Source organism: Alosa sapidissima, chromosome 10, assembly GCF_018492685.1.
Source record: "Alosa sapidissima isolate fAloSap1 chromosome 10, fAloSap1.pri, whole genome shotgun sequence".
Taxonomy (NCBI): Eukaryota; Metazoa; Chordata; class Actinopteri; order Clupeiformes; family Clupeidae; genus Alosa; species Alosa sapidissima.
The window spans coordinates 22548455-22575165 of record NC_055966.1 but is presented as its reverse complement, the minus strand read 5'-3'; the positions used below and the strand labels follow the sequence as shown (position 1 = coordinate 22575165).

The following is a 26711-nucleotide window of genomic DNA, read 5'->3' as shown; positions in this document are numbered from 1 at the left end:
TGGCACGACGGGGACTATTTTGACGGGAGGAGAGACCAAGGGAACTGAACGAAGGGGAGATGGACAGGGAGGGAGGGAGGGAGGGAGGGATAGAAAAAAGGAGAAGAGAAAAAAGGGGGAAAAAACCATAGAGAATGGGAGAGTAAGGCGTCAGAGAGGGAGAGAGAAAGAGAGAAAGCGAGGGAGAAGAGAGCAAAAGTGGGAAAAGAGGGTGGGAAAGATGACACTGTAGACGGCAGCGGAGAGCTTACCTTGGGCCTTCTCCACGAACACCACCTTGGAGTCTGGCAGGAAGTTGTGGCCGCTGAGAAGGACTCTCTTGCCCCCTGTGGCGGGGTAACTGTCCAGACTCTGCTTCTCCACCAGGGGCAGCTCCTGGGCTGAACGCTGGGCTGAGGGGCAAATTGAGAAGAATAAGAGGGTTGTTTTTGAGTAAAAGTAACAAAGAAAGTAATAATAAAAAAGGTAAAAAGAGCAGACAGACAAACAGAAAGACAAACAGACAGGCACACAGACAGATAGACAGATAGATAGATAGATAGATAGATAGATAGATAGATAGATAGATAGATGGACAGAGGGAGAGGTAAGATAAGAAAGCAAGAGCAAAAAAGACACAGAAAGAAAGAAATCAAAAGACAGCAGCCACTGGGAGAGAGGTGTGATTCCCTCAGCCTCCCCCTAACCCCACTCTCCATCTGCCCCTAGGCCTCCAGTCTTACCCTAGGCCTTACAGATGTGAGTCTGAGACTCGGGGCCTCCAGTCTTACCCTAGGCCTTACAGATGTGAGTCTGAGACTCGGGGCCTCCAGCCCGACCTCCCGCACACTGCCCCCAATAACCCCCTCACTCTCTCAGCCCCCTGGCCTCCACATCACCGCAACACGGCCGTGTGCACTGGAGTCCCACTGGCCTCGATCGTATCCCATCTCTCCCGTTACGGCCACAAATGACCCCGCCGAGCCTTCTGCTTGGTCTGGATCGTTTGTTCTGTTTGCGTTTTTTTTTTTGGCAGCGCAGCTCGAGATGAGTCACTTTTCAGTGTTTTATGTTTTTATGCACCACCTGCATCATCCACTAAATAGTTTCGTAAAGCAAACACACACCTTGGAGGCTTTTTCGAGGCCAAGGGCACGCAAATAACACACGCCGCTAATCAAGACGTTAGCTTTTCATCACATACAGCCGCCTTAATCAGGTTTGGTGTATGCTGCACTGTAAAAATCATTTCACAACTCGGTCTAAAGCGCAGGCTGTTTATATGCGTCCCAGGACCCGAGTGAAGTTTGCCCGGGTGGGTATAAAAATTATGAAAGGTGGCATGAAAGGACGGGATAACATCATCCGATCTGGAAGCGGGCACCGGCGGGGGGGCGGTGGGCACCTCGAGCCATCTGTGCTCAGGTGGACATTACATCAGGCGCCCGAGAAAAGGTCAACAGAGCGTTTTCCGAGTGCCCGTCCAACGCTGCGGGACATTCAGATGTGGGGATGGATGGCAAATGACCCTTGGTGAAAGAGAAGGGGGGAGGAGGAGGAGGAAAGCAGAAAACCCTGCGTCTGAAAAGCTGGGCACTCGCGGCTGCCCGCGCTAATGAGGTGTTCAGCAGGGATCTTTTTTGAGGTCCGGGCCTGTGTCATTCGGCCGCTGACTCATCGTTGTTAATCAACGTTAAAAACCCAAACACAAGGTGCTAACCACTGTGGAAGATTTTGGCACTGTGGCATTTCCAACTCAAACACATTTCTCCCTAAGAACCACAGCAATCAGAAGAGGAGGAAGAAGGAGAAAAAAAGCACAGAGCAAAATAGTGGCCAGGGAGTTTCAAAATAGTCCTGTTCTGTATGATGGCCTTGGCTATTGCTCATGCACTCAGAGGGCAAGTGGAAGGTTTGAAATAGTCCCCCTGCCTGAAGTCAATTCAAAAAGAGAGAGAGCAAATGTGTTAGAAACAACACAAACTGTGTTGTCCCTATCTGGACATAGAGATGTGTCAAAAGAGGCCTCTCCATACTGATCTTTATCTTGTTTGCATGCAGGTGTTTGTGGTTGTGTTTTCCGCAAGCTCATGTGTGGGTGTACAGTATGTGTTTCCACTGGCATGGGTGTGTATTTTTGTTTGAGAGAGAGAGAGAGAGAGAGAGAGAGAGAGAGGGAGAGAGAGAAAGAGAGAGAGAGAGAGAGAGAGAGAGAGAGAGAGAGAGAGAGAGAGACTTACAGCACTCGATGGGGTTGGAGGCTGCCTGAAGGGACACTGTAGTCTGTATGTGTGTGTATGTGTGTGTGTGTGTGTGTGTGTGTGTGTGAGAGAGAGAGAGAGAGAGAGACTCACAGCACTCAATGGGGTTGGAGGCTGCCTGAAGGGACACTGTCCGGCCATTGGGCTGGTTGATGTGCACACGGAATACCATCCTCACACGCGTGTTCTTGCGCCCGATGTCCGTCTCCCCCTTACGCAGCTCGATATCAGAGTTGCGCAGCTTCAGGATCCCAGCACAGTCAATACTGTCCAGAAACATAACAAAAAAAGAGATTAAAAACACGCAAGTGCAAACACTGGATACTGCTAAATAGTTAATTAAAGGTTGTGACCTGATTTTTTTCTGGAAGTGTATGTGTAAAGTCCCATGCATGGTTTGAACAAAGCTAAAAATCCCTCTATTGTCAACTTTGGACAAGTGAATGTGTGTTCTGATCACAGGGATCGTAGCTGACTCATAGCATCCCTAAGAGACATACACCACAAAGAAACAGTAGAATGACTGAGTTGACTATTGGGGAATCCTTGTTGAGTGGCAACAGAAGGCAAGTGTTTCTCTGTCAACTTAAGAGGGATTCTGTGCAGTGACAGGGTGTCTTATGAAACGAGGTGTGAAAAGAGGACTCACTCTTCTGTGGGACCAAATCTGACAAGAGCAACTTGACGTTGAGCAGCATTTCCTCCGAACGTGACGGCGCCGCTTCTCGTATACGCGATCGTGCCTGGGATCAAAGCCCCCGCCGCCTCCACCCACCCCCAAGCCCCGATCCCACAACCCCACTCAAAGACAAAAAAAAGAAGTGTGCAGCTTCTTTGTTTCCGAGCGCGTGAACGAATGAACGAATGGGTGGACCTGCGCATGAGCTGGCGCAACGCGTGGAGCCTCTGGTGGATTGCTCTTTCCACTGGAGAGAGCTTGCTGGCGGACGCTGGCTTTCTCACACCCACTCTCCTCCGCCCGTCCAGCGCTTTAACCCTCCGCCTGTCTCCTGTCTGAAGTCCCGCTCCGCTCCACCTCCTCTCCCCTCCCCTCCACTCCACTCTACACCCCTCCACTCCACTCCTCTCAACTCCACTCCACTCCACTCCACGCACTGCCATGCCATGCCATGCCGTTCATTTCAAGACTCACACGTTTTGGCATTTTTCAAACATTCACAGTTTCGACTTGAATAACCGTTGACACTTTTAGCAGCAATGTTTTTTTTGCAATGTCCTATTTCTCTCTCTCTCTCTTTCTCTCTCTCTCTGTCTGGGGATTTTCCTTTGCGGGACCTCTTAATGGAAAAAGGCATCACTTTTCAGACTGGCCTTTCATGAAATTAAATAAAACTAAGGCCTAGCTGGTAAAAAAGTGGGGAAGTACATATGGGATAGGGCTTGGCATTTCAATTATTTTACATGCGAGCATTTCGGGCAACATTCCTGGAACATGGTAAATGTCAAGTTTTACACAAATCTATTTTTCCCTCACTCTGGTCTGTAAAATTTGAATAAATAAAAAAACCTAACACTATGAATGAGTGCATGAATGGCCATACACTGCCAATGCTTAGTCGCCTTCAAACACATGAGAAGGCTATGCACTGTTTTGTCATATGACTAATAGAATAGAGATTGTTTTCTTTGTATCAGCACATCATGCAGTATAATCTTGCAGGTAGAAGAGCAGATTTCAGAGATCTGATTGTTTGAGTTGTGGGCGAAACCATATTTCCATGAGATCACAGCACGGTTTGTTGACAATTTGGTTTGACAGGCCTTTAACCTTCAAATGAGTTTCCTGGCTTGTCTGAGCTAATGTCAAAGGTAACTCCTACACTAGAGTTCCATCTGGGCCACAGACTGAGCCTGTTTCTGTTGTTATAAAGTGAAGCAAATTGTTGATCAGCACCTAGCTGTTTTTTTTTTATATCTGTATGAATAGTTATGAATATATGCATATTTGAAATGTGTCCTACATTTATGTGTTGATTCAATCTGAGGATTGCGCATGTGTGTGTTGCCTACATTGTATGTACTGCTCAGGGAGACACAGTAGATTTGGCTTTGTGCAACTGTGCAATGAAAATAAAGGCATGCTAATTGTAGTTCTACACGTATATTGCATGCAGTACTGTCAAAAAAGATGATGTTGTGTTGAATTCGGAAGTCAGGGCAGATGCAGCCTAGTCATTTGCTGGGTTGAGAGCAGCTAATTTGAAGGTTTCTATGATTGCACTGTGGTGTGTCGTGTGGTATGTAATAGGACATGGCAGCAGTGGTAACAGTGAAGGGAAAACCCTCTCGACTTCCCCATCAATCAGAGGACATACTCTGGACAGTGGAGCATCCCTGACCCCTTCTGCAGCTGAGTGGAAAAAGTCAGTCAGCGACCTTCCACAGGGCACGACCTTTGGCTCATTGCTAAGAGAGAACTCCAGCCCACACCTTCCTGAGCTGGCACAGGATGGGGAGAGAGAGAGAGAGAGAGAGAGAGAGAGAGAGAGAGAGATAGAGAGAGAGAGAGAGAGAGAGAGAGAGAGAAGCAAGACACGAAAGGCTCTTTCACTCCCAAATTTACTGTGACATTATAATGTTCCCATGGCTCTATGCTCAAGTTACCCTGCTGTTTCAATTGGAGCTTTCACAAAGCCAAGTGCCAATGACACCATCCATGGCTAACCCTTCAGGAGAGAAGGGGCGAGATTGAGATTTAAGTTTTTCAAACTTGAACTTAAGCGCACAAGCCGCACATACGGCAGTTGCTGTGCAGTATAACTATCAATTTGTTGCAGTCTAAGACATGACTCTATTCTAAAGAGAGGGCCTGTAACTCTTCCACAGATCACGAAAAAAAGAAAAAAGAAAACATATATCTTATTTCACGGAAACCTTCAGAATATGGCCAACATTCTTAGACGAAGACTGTCTCACCTAAGGAAAACACGCGAAAAAAGAGAGGAAAAAAGAGAAACAGAACACAGAGGTGAGGGAGGTTATGTAACTCCTCTTCAGGATTCGACGCCATCTCCCTGACACGCGTCGCTGGGCTCCAGGCCAGCAGACCCATTGTGGCTGGAACTGAAGCCCAGACAGGGGAGCTGCTGCTGGGGCTCCCCACAGATCGCAGCCCCCCTTGCTCCTCCGGGAGAGGTGGCTGCTGGCTGGCTAGGGTTCTGTGAGCATGAAATGCACTGCAATTTACCGCACCGCGCGCGCGCGTGCGTGCGTGTGTGTGTGTGTGTGTGTGTGTGCAAGCATGAGCGAGAAGTGTGTGTGTGTGTGTGTGTGTGTGTGTGGGGGGGGGGGGGGATTTATACGGTGGGAACCTCCAGGTGACTTTAGTGATCTGACAAGGCCCACATCGAGGGAAGGTCTATCAGTTCATCTGGCACGTAGTAGCAGGAGCAAGAAAGGCAATGACATCCTTATCCTCTTTCTTTTCTCTCTCTCTTTTGGTGTGTCCCCCCCCCATTCCAAAAACTGTTGTGTGGGCGAGTGCTGGCATTATCTTGTTCTTTGTATCTTTACTGAAAAAAGGTTGAGATTCCTGCCACACCCACCCCATACACACACACAGATTTGCCAAGAATACGGCGAGTCATTTCATTTAGGTGTGTGCTTAAGACAGCAAAGAAAATAAAAGTAACCTTTTGAATCTCAACAATATATTTACTTGTAGCATGACTGACGTGTTGTGTTATTTCTATAACTCAATCTATTCATCATCTCTTATGCTTTTATTCAAAGATCAAAATGTGTTGTCTCCTTTATGTCAGATTTTTATAGGGTCAATCCCAACTTTGTATCTTACTTGTTTGCCTTTTTTTGACTGATGGATTTCTAAACACTCTGACAGTTGCAATCACCCCTGGCTACTGAATAAAGGTCTGATGCTATCACAGCGGAAAGAATTTAGACCAATAACCACTGCTAAAAACGTAAAAGCACAAGGTTCGTGCTGTAACTGCGGTGATGCTTGTTCACTGGGAAGGGGGGGGGGTAAATATACAGGAGAAAAAAGCAAAAAATATAACATCAGGCAAGCTCTCCCTTCTGTCTGTCTTTTTTATCTCCTGTATATTTCTTTTAAGGCTCAGGCACTTGTATTCCTAATGAAGGCCTACAGGCCGAAGCCCTTAATTTAAAATGCTGTTTGCTGCTACAAGTGTTGATGGCAGATGTGGTAAGTGTTGTGGTGTGGTAAGTGTCCACCCGTCACCGAGGGCACAGAGCTTGGCATACTCACATGGCCCGCATGTTGTTCTCGGGCAGCAGCGGAATCTCCAGCACCTTGGTGTTGTTCTGGTGGACCTCGTGGCTGGCCGTGGAGACGGTCTTGCCAGTGATGCGGTGGACCTGGTAGAAGGCGTGCGGACGCAGGAGGCGGTCGTCCGCCGTGCCGATGAACAGCTGCAGGGTGAGCGGCTCGCTCTCCATGTAGCCGTACAGCTGGCAGGGGAACAAAGAGAACACCAGGTGAGAGAGACCCACCTTTTCCGTCATCTCAAAAGACCCCCACGTTTAATGCCGCAATCATCCTCATTTAGTGGGAGGAGAGGCAGGGATTTGGGGGTGGGATGGTGGTTTGTGTTTGGGGTGGGGGTTAATTATTGAACACACATCAGGCACTTAAGAGTTCTCCCGCTTTAATGATACTTCTCTCTCTGCCCCCACCTTCCGCTAAGCGGCTTCTTTCTTCTGTTTGTTTTCTTGGTTGAGTTGGAGACCATGCCTGTGTGTCCTTGCATTCAAATCTGTGTAGTGGGGAAGTATTTTTAAAAGCCAACCCCAACCCCCCCTTAGGGTAGACTGAAAAAAAAAAGTGTTCTGATCTTTTTGGGACCGTCTACGGTGCAGTTCAGTGGTCTCCCAAGCCAGGGAGCTGCATACGCAGTAAAGAACCGGGGGGGGGGGGTTGTATGGGGGCGGCTGGCTCCCCATCACGTCGCTGTTCATTAAAATTTCGCTGTGGCCATAAAAGAGCAAAGTGCCCTGGGAGATCCAGGGGAGCGGCAGACACTGACTCAATGGAAAGTGACCATTTTCGAGACAGAAGGAGAAACGAAAACGATCATTTAAGGTCTGTCAGCAGGAATGTGACATAATTAACGAGGAATACACAACCGATGTGCATGTACGCTGCAGTGTCTGTGACGTTTACTGAGACTTAAATGAAGCTATTTATTTATGGCTTCCAACACCACACCAGATCTATATATTTTTAAGTTAGTGGAAATTGCTAGTACTCTAGCCTTAGGTCTAATTGATAAAGTCATTTATGGACTTGGGGGTTTCACGTTGTCAGCATTATTTGAAAAATAATAAATCTCTGATATAAACTCTACAAATGCTCAATAAATTTCTAATAAAGGCAAAATCTAAATGCTAAGGCTTTGGACATAAAAATGCTGATAAAGTATGACACAATCCCCCCCAAAAAAACAAGCTTACATAGACAACAGTAATTCAAAACTTTTGGTATGAAAATGAACCTGGTGAATATAAATGAAGGAATAAATGAAGGACTTAAATGAATAACGAGTTTAAAATAGTTTTTGGTATACAGTGACTTTAGTCATACATATAAATGAGGTTTCTATCGATTAGCTGTCTCCAATGCCAAAAAGCTTTGCGTCAACAAGGCAGTGGTCCATGCCTGATTTCAGCGCATCAGCAATTCTCCAACCTTAGCATGCATGGCGTCCAGAGAGCTCCCCTTCAGGCCTCTTTGACATGGAAATGAACATGCATTATGATTTTCATTAAGGCTTATGAAGCTCTGGCCTGGTGCCAGCAACGGCATCATACTGAGATGAAAGACCCGACAAATATCAGAACCAGAACATCAAACAGGTACCACTTCCTCACTGGCCACCATTAATGGCTACTTCTCTCCAATAAAACAAAAAAAAACATAAAAAACTAGTTCTCCAGACATATTCAGACACACACACACGAAAACTCAGACCTCATATCCCCAGGGCCAGAGCTCACTCTTGCTCACAGTACTGTGAAGTAGAGTCGTGAAGACCAACGTTGCCAACATCCACCCTCATCTAACAACCTAAAAAATAAAAGGTTTCACTAGAAACATTAATATTCCAGTGGAGGTGCTTGAAAGTCTGAAATATGCTGTTAACGAAAAAATAAGTATTTGGGAGACCTCTTAACCAAGAACTGTTGGGGCATTAAATTACTCTTGGCCAGCTCTACTACCACCACCACCACTCACAATAAGCCTAAGAGAAAAGAAGAACTACAGCGCACTTTAAAGAAGGGGGCTGAACTCATTTTTCTTTTTTTTTTTCTTTTTTCGGATTGATGTGGTCGACATCCAGAAATCCACTGAAGGGGAAACGCTGAACTGCAGAGCAGCACGAGCCCTGGAGAGTGCTCCTGGTTAGCAAAGAGCGAATGTTCCCACTCGCCCGGGCGAGGTTTTTTTTCTCAGACGTGTGTGTGGGCACACGGAAGGACTCCCTGAAGAGGGCTGCCTTTTGAGAGAGAAAAAATTGCCGGGGCAAGCTTCTGCTCGGAACATTCAACATGAAAAGTAAACCTTTGCAATGGGACGAGATGGACCTCAAGGGTTCAATACGGCTGGGTCATCGAACCACATGTGAGATGTGAAAAAAAAAAAACATACATAATATCGCTCAACCCGGCTGGGTCATCGAACCACATGAGAGATGTGAAAAAAAACATATCGCTCTATCTAAACACGATCCATCTGAAGCGAAAAAAGATCCCACAAAATTGTTCAATTATCTCTAAATACAAGCGTATCATTTCAAATCTGCTATCTTATGAAGTTTTCATCTGGTGGTGGAGCGAAACAGTGGGTCTGTCAAACCAAATATGAGGCCCAATGTTTATTTAACAGATTGAGTCATATAACAGAACACAGGCCACATGTAACCTATGACATAATCTGATTAATGGGTTTATAATTGCTTCTGTGAGGGGGTCAGGGTTTTGAGGGTGGAGGGAGGTGGTGTGTGTGTGTGTGTGTGTGTGTGTGTGTGTGTGTGTGTGTGTGTGTGTGTGTGCGTGTGCATGTGCGTTTTTTTTTTTTGAAGGGGGCAATAAATGGCGTCATTGGAAATTTGCGCCTGTTGCAATCAGTCATTTCTGTTGTCCTCTTGCGAAAAAAAAAATATTTGATTGTGCCAAGTGATTCAATGTCTTATCAGATAATAGAGCGTTGTCTTGAATTGACTGGTCATATCTGCGGCTGATTAAAATGAAAATGATCTGCTTAGTTGGTCTCAACGTGTCATCATGATTAAGGCCAATTCAGTTCCAGTGGATTAAGTTTTGGTATTGAAATTACACTGGAGAGGACCAATGAATCAAGGCATGAAGAAATGGATCAGATTACATTTAGAGGCCGTCTAATAGTCAACAAGAGGCTGAATTGGACAGATGAAAGGGAGAATATGTACACTAGAAATAGACAAAAGTATGGTCAATTATCATGTCAATTCCTTCATTTCCTCTGCCCTTACTTCATCCCCAGCCCCCAGCTTACCCCCTACACTTTCCCAAATAGCTCAACAGCTGTCTTGACCTGAGCGCTAGTCACACATGCTAGTCATCAGTGAGTTACGTTGGGGTCAGGAGCTTCTTGAAGTCCTGGCTCTCTCTAGAGAGCACTTCATCTTTTGAGGTGATCTCACTAGCAGACCCGCTTTGCTTATTATATTTTACTTAGAGTGTCACCAGACCCAATTATCTGGAGGCCCACATGCTACCAGGCACTTACACAAGAACCAGTGGGAGAGAGAGAGAGAGAGAGAGAGAGAGAGAGAGAGGGGTGGAGAGAGTTAAGAAAGAAATGGTTACTTTACATTCTAATGATTTGAGCATAAGGTTAAATCTGAAAACGGTCCATAAAATTGCATGCTGTTTCCTCTCGGTGTGATATCTTAATAAAACACTGATTTTTCATGGCTGGTTGTGCTACTAAATCTGTGTGTCCTCCAACGCTTTGTACTTGTCTACAATCCTCCCCTATTTCACCGTGACCTCCAAACCATTACCTCAGCTCTTCAATATAGGAGTGAGCGGCCACAGGAGCCTCGACTGAAGAAGGAAAGGGGGGTCATTTTCAGCCATTTTGCCCCAGGCATGGGGTAATGGCGGTGGTGGCCCCATTCAAAGCCGAGGGTGACCTCATACTGGAGAGGAAGTGATTAATGAGGTCAGGCAACCCTCAGTGACGCTGGTCTTCCCGACAGTAAAGGAACGTGGGTTTGTCTCCCCTGGGCTATCTCGCTCGATTCCTTTACCATATGTGCTCCAGTGACCCGCGCTCTCTCCCTCTCCCCCTCTCTTCATCTGCACACACTGTGACGGCAGTAGCTGGCGTTCACTCCCCTTCCCAAACTGCAATGGCAAATGATTTGTCTGTATTTTACCCGCTCCTGGAAGCAACGGTGTAGCAAATGTGGGGTTCCGGAATTAAATTTAAATGCCACTAACAACGCTACACCTGTCGATTTTTGTTCTGCTCTCACTCTCTCTTTCTCTCTCTCTTCCTCTTTCTTTTGAGTATATGCTCTACTGTAAGTGGCCTACAGTTTACGATGCCGCGTGAAATTCTGGTTTGGTTTTTCCTGTGCTTTCACTGATGGCTAATGCAGTCAGGATGGAATATCTAATACTGCTAAAGACATATCGAGCTCTGCGATGCTTTTTGCAGCAGTCAACGTAAAAGCAACAGCCTCATCAATCAACCTCACCATGAACCATATCTGTTTGCCTCACGTACGGCCCATCTCCACTTTCTCATTTCTCGTTTATGATGAAATGATGACCACAGATGAAAATATTTGAAAGTGATGTTATTGTGCCTTTTTATGATTAGGCAGTAATCTGCGTTATTGGTTTACGACGGTGATGCATCCCCCATTGCTGGCTTGAGCAGAGCTCACAGGGCTGTGCATCTGGACACGCTCTGCCCAGGTGCACTGGTTTTAGTGCATGCCGTTCCACAGATGCCAGGGAATGACCGTCCAACGAGCTCCACGGTCTCAACTGTTTCAAGGCTGCCTCTTGAGGCTTCTCTTTCTCTCTCTCTCTCTGTCTCTCTCTTCCACTCTTTTTCTCCCTCCATCTTTTTTAGCGTGGAGGAATGTCATTACTTGAGCTCCACGTGGCGGAGAAGAGGAGGGAGTTTTGGGCGGCAGGAGGCAGAAGGCATGGGTGGGTGGGTGGGTGGTGCAGGGTAGGATAGGAAGGAGGAGCACGGAGGGTGGGGTAGGGAACTCAGCCGATTATCACGTTCACTCCCAAGTGCTGACAGTCACACAGCGAGGCTTCGCTGTACCAAATTAAATCTACACTGATCCATGTCATCTCTCTCTCTCTCTCTCTCTTCTCTCTCTCTCTCTCTCTCTCTCTCTCTCTCTCTCTCCAGACCTATTTGATTATCCCTCCCTCTTTTCTCCCTTAGGGTTTAGTGTATACACAGCCATAACCACATTTGTGTGTCTGTGTGTGTGTGTGACACTATTATACTTGGCCCGGGAAGTTATGAAAGGCACACGTTCAGCGAGCGGCAAAGTGGCTCTAGTCCTTTGTTGTGAATTAAAGTATAACTAAAACCGAATGTTATGTCACACAGAGGGCCTAGTCTCTGGCGACTGCCAATGTCTAGACCAGAGAAGTCGAAGCTCCGTATAAATTGATAGATTTAAAGGGAACGGATTGTGACCAAAATCATTTGCCAAAAGCTACAGACCGAAAAAATCTTTTGAAAAAAAACAGAAGAGAGAAAAAAATAAGAAAGGAAAAAAATCAGGCTTTGCATGCAGTACACAGGATTTCTCTTTACCCCCTGATATAAACGCGAGCCACCAATGTCTTACCTCATAAATCTGTGGTCGTCACCTCAAACCAGTGAAAATGCAGTCATTTTGTATCATGTCTAAAGTTGCTTTTTCGGCTACAATTAGTGGTTTGACAATACCAGGGTCATGAGTAAGGGAAGCCCCTTAAGGAGAGGACCATATTTGCGAGGGGGTCTAGGAGGGACATAAAAAGTGTGGGGATTGCATAGTCCCTCTGGAGATAAACCAGAGGAGTGCTCCAGGATACCCTGCTATATTTCCTAGTTATGCTTAATGTCATAGAACTGTTATAAGAGTATCAAAAGCCAGAGATAACTTTTTTCATTTGGACATTGTTCATTTACGTTTTTGTATGGTAAACATCAGTGACCTTGTTCTAAATATCTATCCTAAACCTAAACAAAATATAACTACTATCTGACTATCTGAACAACTGTTTCTGATTGCTTCCTTTGCTAAAGACCATCTTAATGGGGTTCCTCGGTGGAGAGTATGTGGAGACCTACTTCTTGACCTGTAGAACTCATAGAGCCTGAAAAGCAGTCTGACTTCCTTGGGCTCTGAGGCGGGCTAGACCCACGGTGGTGAGAGGACTTGGTAAGGTCGCCACACACATGACGCACAGGCAGCTCTTCCCAGATAAACAAGGCCTCGAGTCAAGACCTTTCCACAGCACTTCCAGCGCCCAGCCTCATATAGCACTGGACGGCATCCTGGATAAACTGCCATTGCCTGAGCAATGCCTTTTTTATTTTCCTAAGTTAATACGAGGAGCTTGTCACAGACGAACCCATGGGGACTGGTTACTACACTCCAATGCAGTTTATGCCACAATGGCTTTCATGCTTTGGCTCCATCCACACTATTCCGTTTTCCTCTGAATATCATTTACACTTTTCCGGTGCTTTCGAGCTCTGGAAATGATTTGAAAGTGTTGTCGCCCCAGTATTCATTTGAAAACTCCGACTTTGTTTTTTAATGTGGACACGTAAATCCTGTCCGAAAACAATGACGTAGAAACCCATGTTCCCTTCCTGATTGGACCTTGTCTCCATGACTCACTTCAACTTCTTCTCCTAGCCAGCCAGCGGTGAATGCAACATGGAGAATGAAATACAAGCTTTATTGGCCATGCTGTCTTTGGCAGCATCTGTCATGCAGTTAAATTCTGCATTTTAAAATGGTGACAATTACATGAGTGGACACGTGATTTGTGTGAAAGGCCTCATGATCTGCGCTTCAGGTGTCCCGTGCAGACATGATTCTGGTACTGCAAATAAGCGTGTGGACGGAGATTTTATTCGTTTTAAAACACCATTTTAAAAAATGGAATAATGTGGATGTAGTCTTTAACAAGTGTTGTTTTTGATGAAGCTAGTCGCCATTGCTTGAATGGAGCTGTAATTGTTGATAGTCGTCCGGAGCTCATCTGTTCTAATCATATCCTTATGTTTACTGAACCAAATGGAAAGATGGAGAGACCGAAAGAAAGAAAGAAAGAAAAACAACTTAATTCTACATGCTTCTATTTGAGGCTATACTAGTTAATATCAATTTCTTTGGAAAAACCCATCAATCATGACATAGTGGTTCTGATTGAAGGTATAGCAGACCTTGACACATCTTAGGCATGCGTCTGAAAACCACCCGTGTAGATGCTGGACATAACTGTGGTGAAAGGGGGAAGCGGTTCCATAGACCAACGAGGGGGGGTATGGGTTACCCCCGTAATTCGAGTGCGGTCAACAGGAGCCGGTAGACTGGAAAAGTGGCAAGAAGGGGTCGGGACGGCATGGTGTCACCACCACATAGGGCAGGCAGACTCCAGGGCAAAGGGGGTTTCACGGATATTTTGATGGAGAGAGAGTGAAGGAAAGATCCGGAAAACAAACTAGCGGGAGAGGTGGAATGGGGTTGGTTTGGGGGGGGGAAAAGCAGAGTCCACAGAGTGGTGGTCATCCACAATCTGGATGCTTCTTTCAACTTTCCAGGTCTTAAACCTCCATCTCTCTCTCTCTCTCTCTCTCTCTCTCTCTCTGTTTGTCTGTCTGTCTGTCCGTCTGTCAGATAGTGCAGACAGCGTCTCCATCCTACCAGTAGGAGCCATCACATTGTGGCAGGGGAGCTTGTCATGTCATCCCTACACAGCGGTGAGGGGTGGGGGGGGGGGATTCCTAAACAAAGGGGAGACTGTGTGTTTGCCATCAGCCGGCAGAGTGAGGTTAGAAAAACACCTCTGCTCATTACCACATCAGCGGGCCTCTGAACTCCTGCGATAACTAATGTGCAGTCAGGGCCATTGGGGGGGGGGGGGGGGGGGGTTGGAGGGGGCTCCTTGAGCAAAAAAACAATAACAACCGGACAATTAAATGGCAGCTGCTTATCATAAGAACTTCAGCGACGGAGTCTCGGCTTGTTGCTAGTCGGTGCGACGAGGCCAGTTGTGTTGTTGCCAACAGCGATGAGCGTCTGTGACAGTTGTGTTGTTGTTGTTTTGGCTTTGCCGCCACCAAGCAGGATGGGTGAGAGTGAAGACGAGCGTCACAAGCGCAGTGCCCGTCCAACCATGAAAGGAAACAGAAGGGGTCCGGTGTTTTGGAGCACTCGGAGACGTGGCAGTGGAGGAGGAGCAGGACGAAGGAGAGCATCGGGAGGCTGTTTGAGCTGTCAAAGGGGAGCGCTCTTGAAGGATGAGCACCTCAACAGAGATGACATCAGCAGTGAAGCGGCGAGTCCCCCTGGAGCCGGCGAACTGGCACCAGACGAGCTTTTGAGACCCCACCACACTACCCACACCTCCACCGGGGCCCACTGCGGGGGCCCCTGGGCCCTTAATCAGCAGGAAGCAGAAAGCCTCTAAGGGGGGGTTGCCGAGGGGAACGGAGGCCATGTTGGGCCCCAGCTGTCTCCCTGCCTCCCTGTCTGCCCGCTGACTCCGGTGCCCTCGCTGGCGCTCTCTCTCTCTCTCTCTCTCTCTCTCTGTCTCTCTCTCTCTCTCTGTCTCTCTTGTCTCTCTCTCTCTCTCTCGTCTCTCTCTTTCCTCCTCCAGTATCAGTCGCTCCACTTGCCCACTGTTCCCCATGACTGCGCCCGACCCGCGGCTGGTTCTCATTACCTCTGAGCACTGAGACCTCACTGGAACCCCCTGCCCCCCCCCCCACCCCCCCCCCCCCCCCCTCAGCTCCAGCTCCAGCTCCAGCGAGAGTCACAGTAGCATTTGGGAGGGTGATTTCAGGAGAGAAAGAATAGGAGGTAGAGATAGAATGAAATTGAAGCCTTAGGGCGGCCACGTTTTCACAAACACCAAAAAAGATCTGAGAACTCTCACTGCAAAACCACAGGGCAGAAATGATTACAGGACTTGAAAGGAGCTTCAGCAATCTGTGAGTCTTTACTTTCTGTCTTTCACTCTATAGCTCTCACTTACACTACTTCACACAGTCTGTCGTTGTTTCTCTGTGCGTGTGTATGTATCTCTCTTTCTTCGTCTGCTCTCTTTCAGAAGCTGTGATTGTATAACCCAAACCGAGAACAGCAGTCGCTAGCTACTGCTCTCTGCCCACAAACTCCACCACTTGGCTCAGTTTCAGCGGCGGTTCAAGTCTTACGACAGCCCCAAGATATTTCACCCAAAGCGCAATCGTCGGGGTATTTAATCAGGCCAAGTAAAAGTAAAAGCTGAGAAATGCATGCGATGTGAGTGGGACAGGAGACGTGCGTCAGTAAAGTCGGTGTTTACGACCCCCCCTTTCCCCTGAATCACTGCAATATTGCCATCCCGGGCTGAATGAATTACCACACAGCCATAAACGGAGGTGTGATGCACTTCAGCACACGAAAATAGATCCTTTCTTCATTGCTTCATCGTTTGTGTATGTGTGAGTGAGTGCGAATGTGTGTGTGTGTGTGTGTGTGTGTGTGTGTGTCTGTGTCTGTGTGTGTGTGGTGGGGGGGGACAAAAACCCCCCTCCCTATGCATCCAACCTGATCCAGCACTCTTCCTCACAGACACAGACACACAGAGGCAGTGATACTGATTGAGTATGAGACAAGCCACAGAGCGAGCCAGCCAGACCCTCTCAACACCCAGGCCCCAAGCACGCTGAGGCCTGGGAATGATGAGGTGGTTGGAGCTCCAGCATGTCCAAGGCGACTGGCCTGAGCTGCCGCAGACCCAGCCTGGCAAACGTCTCTCACTGCGGGGGTGGGCCGAGGAGGGGGGCCCGCAGGCGGGGGGGTGGGTGGGTGCTATGTTAACAAATTAGACTGTGTTGATACATGGCACTTTACCTAAGGTGATTACTCATTTCTTTGTGTGAGTGTGGAGGGTGTGTGTGTGTGTGTGTGTGTGTGTGTGTGTGTGTGTGTGTGTTCAGGAGGGAGGGAGGGTGTGGAAAAGGGTTTATAAGTACCACCTGAAAGTTGACGGAGTGTGTTTGAGGAGGCTCGTTGGAGAACAGCTGTGGTGAGAGCAGCAGTGGGGTCGGCGGGCTGAGACACGATTAAAAACATATCCTCAGAAAGCCCAGCTGCTCCCATCAGCCGGCTGACACTGCCATGGCGACTAGCTCAGCGGGAGGGGGAGGGGAAGGGGGGTCTGCATCGCCATGGAAATATGCTCATGGACCAGTGCATTTTGCATTGAAACTGACGTTGACATGTAAACTTAGACATGCATACACACACACACACATACACAGACGCATTTGAGAGAGACAATAAAGACTTACTTACTTATACACTTTTATGCACATTGCTTACTGCCTCACGCATGAGCTTACAAACACACACAGGAGCACACACTTAACATGCTTTCCAACTTGAGCAAAGCAAGATTTACAAACAAGCATGACAGGCGTAGCCCTTTGGGGAGAAAGGAGCTCTGTGTGGAGCCGCAGTGGCGAGAGTGACGCGAGCTTTCGGAGCGGCTGCCAAACACAATATGCCGAGGTGATGGTCTCCTTCCATACTAATTGTGTCAATATGCGCTATGGCAGTCAGCACTGACCTTGTGCTGCAGCAGATCAACTCCCGACTTCACGGACCATTAATAACACACACACACACACACACACACACACACGCACACACGCACACACGCACGCACACATACACATGCACATGCACACACACATGCACACGCACACACACACATGCACACACACGCACACACACACACACACACACACTTACACCCACCTGTTGCAGTAGAGTTCAATTGGTCAGTCAACCCCCCCCCCTCCAAGTAAGCTTTCATTTGTCACTGTGGGAGCTTCTGTAAAGGTTTTTTTTTTTTTTTTCGTCTTATTTTTCTTAGCCTTGAGCTAAACCAGATCATAACATCATATGATGAAGTGGTGCTATTGCTCTGTCTTCACATATTCTAAATAAAAGACGCCATTTTCATTTCAGAAGAACATTAAGCAACCTCATCCATCACAACGTAATTTAGAGAACCCTATAAAGTGATATCTGGCTACACCAACAACGCAGCGCAGGTCTTGGCAAATGTGTCTACACTGCAACTACTGTTTGTACTGCTCTTAATGCCCTGCAGTGCTGGTGTTCTATTTCTCCCCATTGGTCGCGCACTTGCAAGACACAAACCACTTGCAATTTATTCCTTACGAGTGGCTCTGGAACAATGCTGACACATGAATTTGAGGTTAGATGAAAAGCTGGTGTGGAAATATTTGGAGATGTATGCCTCTAGAAGATTTGGAGCGATAGTTTGGAGATTTGGATCGGAGTTCTGGCTCAGGCACGTCGCCTGACTGACAGACGATGGAGAGGAAGAAAAGCTTTGGACTGGATTGTACGGTGTGTGTGTGTGTGTGTGTGTGTGTGTGTGTGTGTGTGTGTGTGTGTGAGCGGTTTGGCGGATGGTTTGGGTACCTGCACCACAGGGTGGCCTCCGGAGAGGGCCTTGACGGCGCCGCGGCTGCCCTCCGTCTCGTAGTGGGCGCGGTGGTGGGACTTGGGCTGCACCTCGATCTGCAGGCTGTAGGGCCCCGAGCAGGATGGCAGCTGCCAGTCGAGAGCGGGCAGAGAGGGACTGCAGAGAGGAGAGGAGAAGAGGGGAACGGAGAGGAGAGGAGATGTGGGGGGAGGAGAGAAGAGGAGAGGAAAGGAGAGGAGAGAGGAGGAGAGGAAATGAGAGAGGAGAGAATGAGTTTTAGAGAGATGCAGTAAGAGACCACACACTAAAAACACATGTGTACATCCAAAACACACAGAGAGAAACATGAGTTGGAGTAGAGACAATATAACACAAATCACAAATCACACACACACACACACACACACACACACACACACACACACACACACACACACACACACAAGGAGAGAGAGACTAGTACTAACTCAAGTGGACACACACACATACAGACACACACATACACATACACACATACACACACACACACGCAAAGAATAATTAAATTACACAAAACAGATTTTTCTCCCTTCTGGGAAGCTTCCTGAAGCATTCCATTTCATGATTAGCTGTAATCAAATCAATTGTAGTCGTACTCCGAGATACTTCATTCCAAAAGCATGGGCACTAATAGCCGAGTCTTTCGAAAATTAATCTAATAGAAACGTGTCCTACTTGTACAGAGTACACTCTCCAGAAAAAGATAAGTTACTGTAATAAAATATCAAATTGAAAGGTTAAATAATCATTTTAATGATTTTCACTAAATTAATCTAAAGCACAAAGACTTTATTGAAAATAACTAATAAAAGAATCTCAGTGTAAGAATAACGAGTGTCACAGTGCAGAGGACAAATTTTGAGTACAAAATCAGTGACACGTAGATGGTCCCCCACAACCCTACTACAAAAAAATCCTGGTTAAGAGGTTGACAAAGTGGGCAGCCGTGGCCCACTGGTTAGCACTCTGGACTTCTAACCGGAGGGTTGCTGGTTCGAGCCCCAACCAGTAGGCACGGCTGAAGTGCCCTTGAGCAAGGCACCTAACCCCTCACTGCTCCCCGAGCGCCGCCGTTGTAGCAGGCAGCTCACTGCGCCGGGATTAGTGTGTGCTTCACCTCACTGTGTGCTGTTTGTGTTTCACTAATTCACCGATTGGGTTAAAATGCAGCGACCAAATTTCCCTCACGGGATCAAAAAAGTATATACTTATACTTATACTTAAAGCCCATGTAATGATATCCACAACAGCTGATGTCCCAGCTGGCTAAAGGCCACTGAGAAGAAGCACTCTAAAAAGAGGGAAAGTGTAGAAGAAATGTATTCCCACATCAAGGCTGTGTGAGCATATCTAATCAAAACAAACACTCGCAAGACAATACTTCACCCTCACCGGACGCCTGGCCAACATAAAACCTGTGACCTAAGCGCTCGCATGAAAGCAATCTCAGGCATCCTCTTGGAAGCCGTGCAGTGTGTTTGTTGACCTAGAACGAACCAGCTTCCCCCGTAGGGCGCTCCTTTATCGGAGCCAAGCAGGGGGGGGGGGTTACATCATGGGGGGTTAGAGAGAGGAGCAGCATGGTGGGCGACCCGTCAGACGGTTCGGACAGTCCCAGGGTCCAGGGTCTGTCACCATTACTTCCTGCTTGCGCACTATCTTAATCAAACACTTGATTTCCAACAGGAAAAGTGGGCAGCGGTGGAGAGAGAGGACACACAGCTTGGGAGGCAGCAGGATAGAAAAGGTTTGTCATGTTTGAGAAAAAAAAAAACGGAGGGAGTGTATGGGATAGTGCCCAATATTTGTGTGTGTGTGTGTTTTGGGGAATGTGTGCTTGTGTATTGGTTGCTATGACAACCAGGACACAAACTCCGCTACTCCACCCTGTAAAATGTGATTTATGAAATGTTCTTGATCTTCAAAGAAAAGCCGCGTTTGGACCTGTTTCGACTGACGCTGACAGCTGCCACTGCAGTCTTTGAAGATAAAAAACAAATTTACAAACAATCTACGCCAAATAAACAAGTCTAATTTTAGAAAACGCAAAGAATAACATTGGAAGCAGCGATGCTCTTGGACGGATTGTTTTAACTCGCCTTTTTTTTCTTGCCCGACCCACAGAGCTCGCCCTTGACTGGTACGTGCCCCTTCATAAATCAACTGGCAATTTACACAAACTTTCATACATTACTGGACCCAGTTAATAAGCTTCAAAGAATATGATTTCCTCCAATTCAACAAAGTGCCTTATTCATACTGGTTGGTTCCGTAAAGTGCATTGTAACCAAAGGAAGAGAGAATCAGGCGTGTTTCACTCCTTCAAACAGTCACATCCCGAGAGGTCTATACTGCCTGTATTAGTACGTGTGTGAACCTCGAACACAATGTTTCTCCAAGCTGGTCCAGAGGGACCCCCTTGCTCCCTGTTTTTCATTTTGAGCTACTCCACAGACTTTGATTTAACTCTCATCGCTGGACCTAATTGATTTACTCAGGTGTGTTTGTTAAATCAAAGCAGGGAATCTATCTGTGATAACCTGGACACAGTTGACTTAGCTAATGAAGGGGGCTTGAATTAGATTAGAAGTCAGGCAGACAGATGTGTATGCATAATACAGGAAAGACAGACAGTGACAGTGTGTGTGTTTGTATGCCATGATGGTGTTGATGATGATGATGGCATAAATGTGTGTATATCTATGTGTATGTGTGTGTGTGTGTGTGTGTGTGTGTGTGTGTGTGTGTGTGTGTGTGTGTGTGCACGTGTTCCAGCATGCTGTACCTGAGGTATGGCTTGGGCTTGGACCATGAATAAGGATGTGGGGGCACGTCCAGGAACCCTGTGCAGTAGCTCTCCTTCTTGAAAGGCAGGCGGGTGGTTGCAGCGGTGGTGCTGTTGTAGTCCTCCTGGCAGAGGTCTCCTCCACCACCCGGTCCCAGCTCATCCTCCCTGGGCTCCACCTTCAGGCTCATGCCGGGGCCGTGCTCCACGGTGGTCTTGCGGGACTTGATGGGGATGCCTTCGGCCAGGTCGACCACGCCGTCGGTGGTCAGGGCGTTGATGGCCGCCACAATGGCCGAGTTGGTGTACTGGTTGGTGTTGGAGGCCATCCAGTTGTCGTCGGTGACGCTGAGGCGCGGGGAGCCGTGTGGGGACGGCACGGGCGACTGGTTGGGCGAGTACGAGGGCTGTCTGTAGGGGGCGCCGTTGAGGCTGTACTTCCTCTTCCCGGCCGTGGCGCCACATGACGGAGAATTAGGTCGAGAGCTGCCGCTTCCGCCACCGTTACGTGGCGCTCCGTTCCCGTTCCCGTTACCGTTTCCCCAGCCATCGTCGTTGGCGAGTCCGGTGTGGGGGGAGTTGGAGGGGGAGTGGCGTGTAGGCGAGGAGGCAGAGCCTCCACCAATGAGGCCTGTGGCCATGGTGATGGCGTGCGGGCACGAGAGCAGCGAGGACGAGCCCTTGGGCGAGACGCAGGGGGACTGCCAGGGCGAGTTCTGCGGCGACGCGTCGTAGTTGTAGTACTCGTACGACGACGCCTCCGAGTTGCAGCTGCGCGACGATAGGCTACTTGCCGGGCTCAGGCAACTCGGGTCGCGGTACCCGTCGGCATTTGGCAGCGTCAGTGTCACCACGGAGTTGACGACGTTGCGCTGCTTAGCCATCGCTGGGTCAGCGGTCCCGCTCTCCTCCACCTCGTCATCGGCAAACTGGCCGTAGGCGGTGATCTCGATGCGCGGGCTCTCGAGCGGCGGTGCGCCATTGGGCCGCAGGTAGTAGCCCGAGGCCACGGCGTCCTCGTGCATGGAGTAGCCACTCTGCTGGCACGACGTTACGGAGATGACCGGGCTTGTCTGAAGGTTGTGGTACTGGTTGGCCAGATAAGGGTTGCCCATGCTGAGCGGCAGGGACAGGCTGACGTTCGGAGTGTAGTTGAAGGCCTCTATGGAGCCAAACACACACACACACACACACACACACACACACACATACAGGGAAAATGTCACCACATGTGTCTACAAAACAACAATCTATTTTACATATCAAGCTGCAACCCAGACTTCTGACTGCAACACCACATTACATACTTATTCCAACCACGCATCTATGACAGAAATGAACTCAAAACCCAGCTCATACTGAAAAACAGAAACAGACCACATGCCAGTGCTGCTGTAAACGTGAGATGTGGAGAGACCGAGATGTGGGGGGCGCAGTGTGAAGAGGAGGAGGATCCGCTGCTGCTGTGTGTGTGTGTGTGTGTGTGTGTGTGTGTGTGTGTGTGCGTGTGTGTGTGTGTGTGTGTGTGTGTGTGTGTGTGTGTGTGTGACTGTGTGTGTGTGTCTGTATGTTCGTTGTGTGTGTATGTGTGTGTGTGTACAGTATGTGTGCATGCATGTCTGTGTGTGTGTGTGACAGATACAGAGCTTGATTGATAGCCCCACTCAGTGAGTGAATTAGGACTCTCCCATGTGTACAGCTGACAGCACTTTGCATGCCTGCAAGGTAGCGGGCTGATTGAATCAGAGAGTTTACATTTGCTAAAGCACAACACACTCTTGTGTGTGGATGGAGACCCTCTTCCCTGTCTCATCCATTTACACACACATTTTTACATGAAAACATACATTCACACAAACATTATGTTTATAAATAAAACAAGAACACACACTCTTACAAGGGAATACACAGCCCTCAATTTTCTAATCCATATTCATTTGACAGTTTGAAGAAGTGTACTATGTAGTGCACTTTTAACCTAGGTTTTTTTTCCAAGTTCTTGTTAAATTCAATTTAAAGGAAAAAAGCTATTTGTAGCACAACACTTTTGTGGCGATTCCCCCCTTTACCTAGCGTTCTAAATTTGCTAACCACAGAGCTACGCAAACAGGACACCGCGTGAAATGATGAACCTGTCATGCACCACAGAATACGTGGGCAGACCAGCTAAAATTAGTTTGTGACAGACTATTTCCAGAAACAAGCCGCAGCACAACTTTAGCTTGTACTCTGACTTTTCCCCTGTTTGATTCTTGTGACAATTCACTCTCAGTTTCAATTACGAAGGGGCACCGATCCAAAAGCAATTCATTCAAAAAGTCTTCGACAGACACAGAGAACTAATGCACTCCATATCAACTTACATCTTTCTTTTTTTCAAACAACAATTTCTTTGACCGCAACAATTTGCAAGCTGTGTAGCTATCTGCGTGCAACACTACGCACCCAGACTATGCTGTCATTTATGAAAAATTACGCTAAAACCACACTACATGGAGCTGCCAAACACAGACTCTAGATTCACTCTTTTAATTAAAATAATTCCATAGCGTCTTGTTAACAAAATATAAATGTCAGTCTCACCCAGCCCTATTAAGTCTACACATTTACATTAACAATGTGACTACTGCAAGCAAATAAACTGAGCAATCCACTGTGTGTGTAGCACAGTGACAAGCACACACCTCTCTGCATGGGGGGCTGCACTCCTTGGTTAAACTCAAAGAGATAGTTGAAATCAAACTCGGGCTCTTCTCTCGTGGAGTTCATTGTTGCGGCTCAGGCTCTGAAGCCGAAGTATGGCGGTGTGCGAGACCTCAGAGGTCACGGCTCATCAGTCACTACTCTTCTCTCTCTCTTCTCTCTCTTCTCTCTCTTCTCTTCTGCGTCTACCTGCAGAGTGAACTGAGGCAAGGCATCCTGTTCTCCTTTTGCTCTATCTGTCTCTTCTCTCTCTCTCACACACACACTGCCTCTTTCATTTCTGTGTAAAGGCAACACCAGGGGAGTGTGTATCTCCTCTCCCACTCTGATGACATTAACCAAACGACCAGCCTCCTCCTGTTTGATCTTCTCATCAATCGTCACCACCTTCTCTCTTTTCTTTTCTTTCTTTCTATCTTTGCTTTGCTTTTTTTTAAGGGGACAAGGAGTTTTTTTTTCTAGAGTTCAGACACCCACACTGACCCATATTTCACAACATATACAGACATACACACACCGAACTGCACGCACACAAAAAGAGAGAGAGAGAGAGAGAGAGAGAGAGAGAGAGAGAGATTCATGCATGCTCCGGTAGGTTTCACTTTGTTGCTTTTTGTCTTTCTTGCACCACTTTTGCATTCTCAGAAAGGGCAGGACGTGCAAAATGAAACATACGTGATTGCATCACCTGAAAACCAAGAAAGCAAGAAGCAACACACACACACAATCTCTCTCTCACACACACACACACAAGCTAGATACACCTGTGGAAGAGTTCAGCATATCACCCCATTTCAGATCTCTCTCTCCCACTGTGTAATACACTACCTTTTTTAAACAACCAAAACAGGTCAGGAAGGGAAGATGCTACACTGCCGTGCTGGCTCTAATCACCCCTTTTTTTGCAGACTTCCCTCTGGGAGCGAGGCCAGTTTGGCCCTCCACACACAGTGGCATTAACAAACATGTTTACTGTTATTTTCTCCTGCCTCCTCTCCTCTCTTCGTTTTTTTTTTTTTTTTTTCTCGGGTAGGTCTGTGGGGATTGGGCCACAACCACCGGTGAACCTCAACGCGGGTGTAGTCTGGAGTGGGAGGAGGGCAGGTTGGGATAGGGTTGGGTTGGGATAGGGTGGCGGGATGCGGATGGCAGCCCAGCTTTAAGGGTTTGGGGGTTGAGTTAATTGCGAGTGTCTGGCTGAACTGCCACAGAGTTTTAGGGGTTGAGAGGAAGGCGGCGTCGAGGGAAAGGGGAAGGGGGTATGTGTTGAGGAGCTTGGGGAGGGGGAGGGGGGGGGGGGGTAGGGTTGGGGGCATGGATAACTGCACTCGTCAGCAGAGCATGGTTATCCAAGTGGTGAAGCATCTCTCCCCAGCCAACTGAACCCCCACCATCTCCACCACCACCAAGACACACACCATCACCACCATCGTCGCCGCCACCACAGTACACCACCAACCCCAACACCCATGTGTCTGCAATCAATTATGAGGCTTACAAGTCAGAGGCTGCGATGAATAATAATAGTCCCTGACCGCTGGCTGAAAAACCTCAAAGACAGAGAGAAATCTCGACTCCACAAAAGTCCATGACATCAGCACTGGAGCTGTAGGCCTCCCGGATTGAGTGTCAGGATATATGCACGGCTGTTAATGTTGCTGTCGTGGTCACGTTTAGATGAGCGCACTCTATTAATGTGTCACACTCCCTGCACATTCTACCCTGTGCCTGCCTACAGCACAGTAATAACCACCTCCGACAGCGCAAGAAGCAAGAACAGTTTTAAAATTGGTGACTGTGGTAAAGTGTGGCCACCATTGCGTAGGCTACTATATTCCATTTTTAATATATAGACACAATAACAACTTAGGTCTGTCTGATATCTGGGAATGAAAACACATAAGTGCAGCTGTCATCTCAGCATCAACACACACACTAGGAGTTAACGTTCAAGATACACCTATTGGTAACAACTTGGGAAGACCCATCCGATAGTAGCCTAACCATCAGACTACTTTTACCACACTTGCCTTAGTTACCACATTTGCTCAGTATTGGTAGCCTGTTACACAAAGTTACAGCATACCCTAGCTACAGCTTTGTGTGAATGCACTTCAACGAGTAGCCTACAACTTCGGCTCCATATGACTGTACGCAGTTGAACTGCTAAATAATGTGATAAATAGAAACAAATCTGACCTTCTTCAGCAGACTTCATAATGGTGGTGATAGTGGACGGAAAATTCAATCCGTATTCTTTTCCCCGGGCTGGCGGGAAACGTGGTCCAAAGTTGAATCTGGAGTTAACTCTAAGACAGATGGTATCCTGCATCCAACTTGCGTCAGGTCTACTTTTCGGATAGCGGGTACGACAAAAGTCTAAATAACAGCTAGCAGGCTTTGCGAGTTCCTTTTAAATGAATTGCATTTGACAACTGATCAATGGAAAAAAGAAAACGAATTAATTGTTTCGAGGAGAGATATGCGAACTCTTTGAATTTAAAAATATTGGTCTGCACAGTGATGTAGCCTAGTATGACGGGTTCGATTCTATCAGTTGCATTCAGGTGACAGTGCGCCAGGATTGTGAAAAATCATACAAATCAAAGACTAGGCTACCTCACAGGTCCGGTCTCTTATAATCTCCAAAGCAGAATAGCTATGTCTCACAGACGGGGAATAGATCATACAGAGCGTTTTGCTCTCTGCTTTTCTAATTGAGATTTCCAGTGACTCCCTGTCTATGTGACGCAGCGCTTGACAGAGGCAGTCTCCGGCGTTTTTAAAGCTGGGAAACACCTCCTAACCGGCGCGCCGCCCTCTTTAGTGGATTGACGTATTCCTCCTTGCCAGCTTGCCGAGTTGCACACGGAATCTCTCAGCGCGAGAACTTGTCCACAAGGGACTCCATCCCAACGCGGATAGGGAGAGACCGTTGAAAAGGTTCATGGCTCTCTTACGCTTTCCATGCTTTAGTTTCTCCTTATTTCTTAGACCTGAGCGTGTTTAAGCTATCAACCCAAATGTCACACTATTTTTGAAAGGGGTATAGTAAAATGTAGCCTATCCTCTCTGCCTGCCTGTCTGCCACCCCCAACCCCCCTCCCTCAAATTTACATTCTACAAACCCCCCACCCCCTAGAAAACCAGACCATGTTGTTTAGAGGATATTCGACTACCCTCTG

At 47.5% G+C, this 26711-nt stretch overlaps 1 protein-coding gene across 5 annotated transcripts in view; it reads right to left on the bottom strand.

Annotated features, from left to right (window-relative positions):
* LOC121721040 (nuclear factor of activated T-cells, cytoplasmic 1-like) overlaps positions 1-26263 on the bottom strand; it is an 80377-nt gene extending 54114 nt beyond the window's left edge. For 3 of the 5 annotated variants that reach the window (XM_042107592.1, XM_042107596.1, XM_042107595.1), the window contains exons 1-6: positions 25726-26263; positions 20824-21985; positions 17996-18155; positions 6493-6695; positions 2334-2506; positions 252-392 (exon numbers count right to left, since the gene is read on the bottom strand). In XM_042107592.1, coding sequence (XP_041963526.1) covers positions 252-392; positions 2334-2506; positions 6493-6695; positions 17996-18155; positions 20824-21985; positions 25726-25858 — 1972 coding nt within the window. In that variant the 5' untranslated portion in view covers positions 25859-26263. Of the gene's footprint in view, positions 1-251; positions 393-2333; positions 2507-6492; positions 6696-17995; positions 18156-20823; positions 21986-22130; positions 22229-23507; positions 23766-25725 lie in introns of those variants that run through there. The other 2 variants (XM_042107593.1, XM_042107594.1) reach the window with 2 other exon arrangements.
* Between the last annotated feature and the right edge of the window lie 448 nt (positions 26264-26711).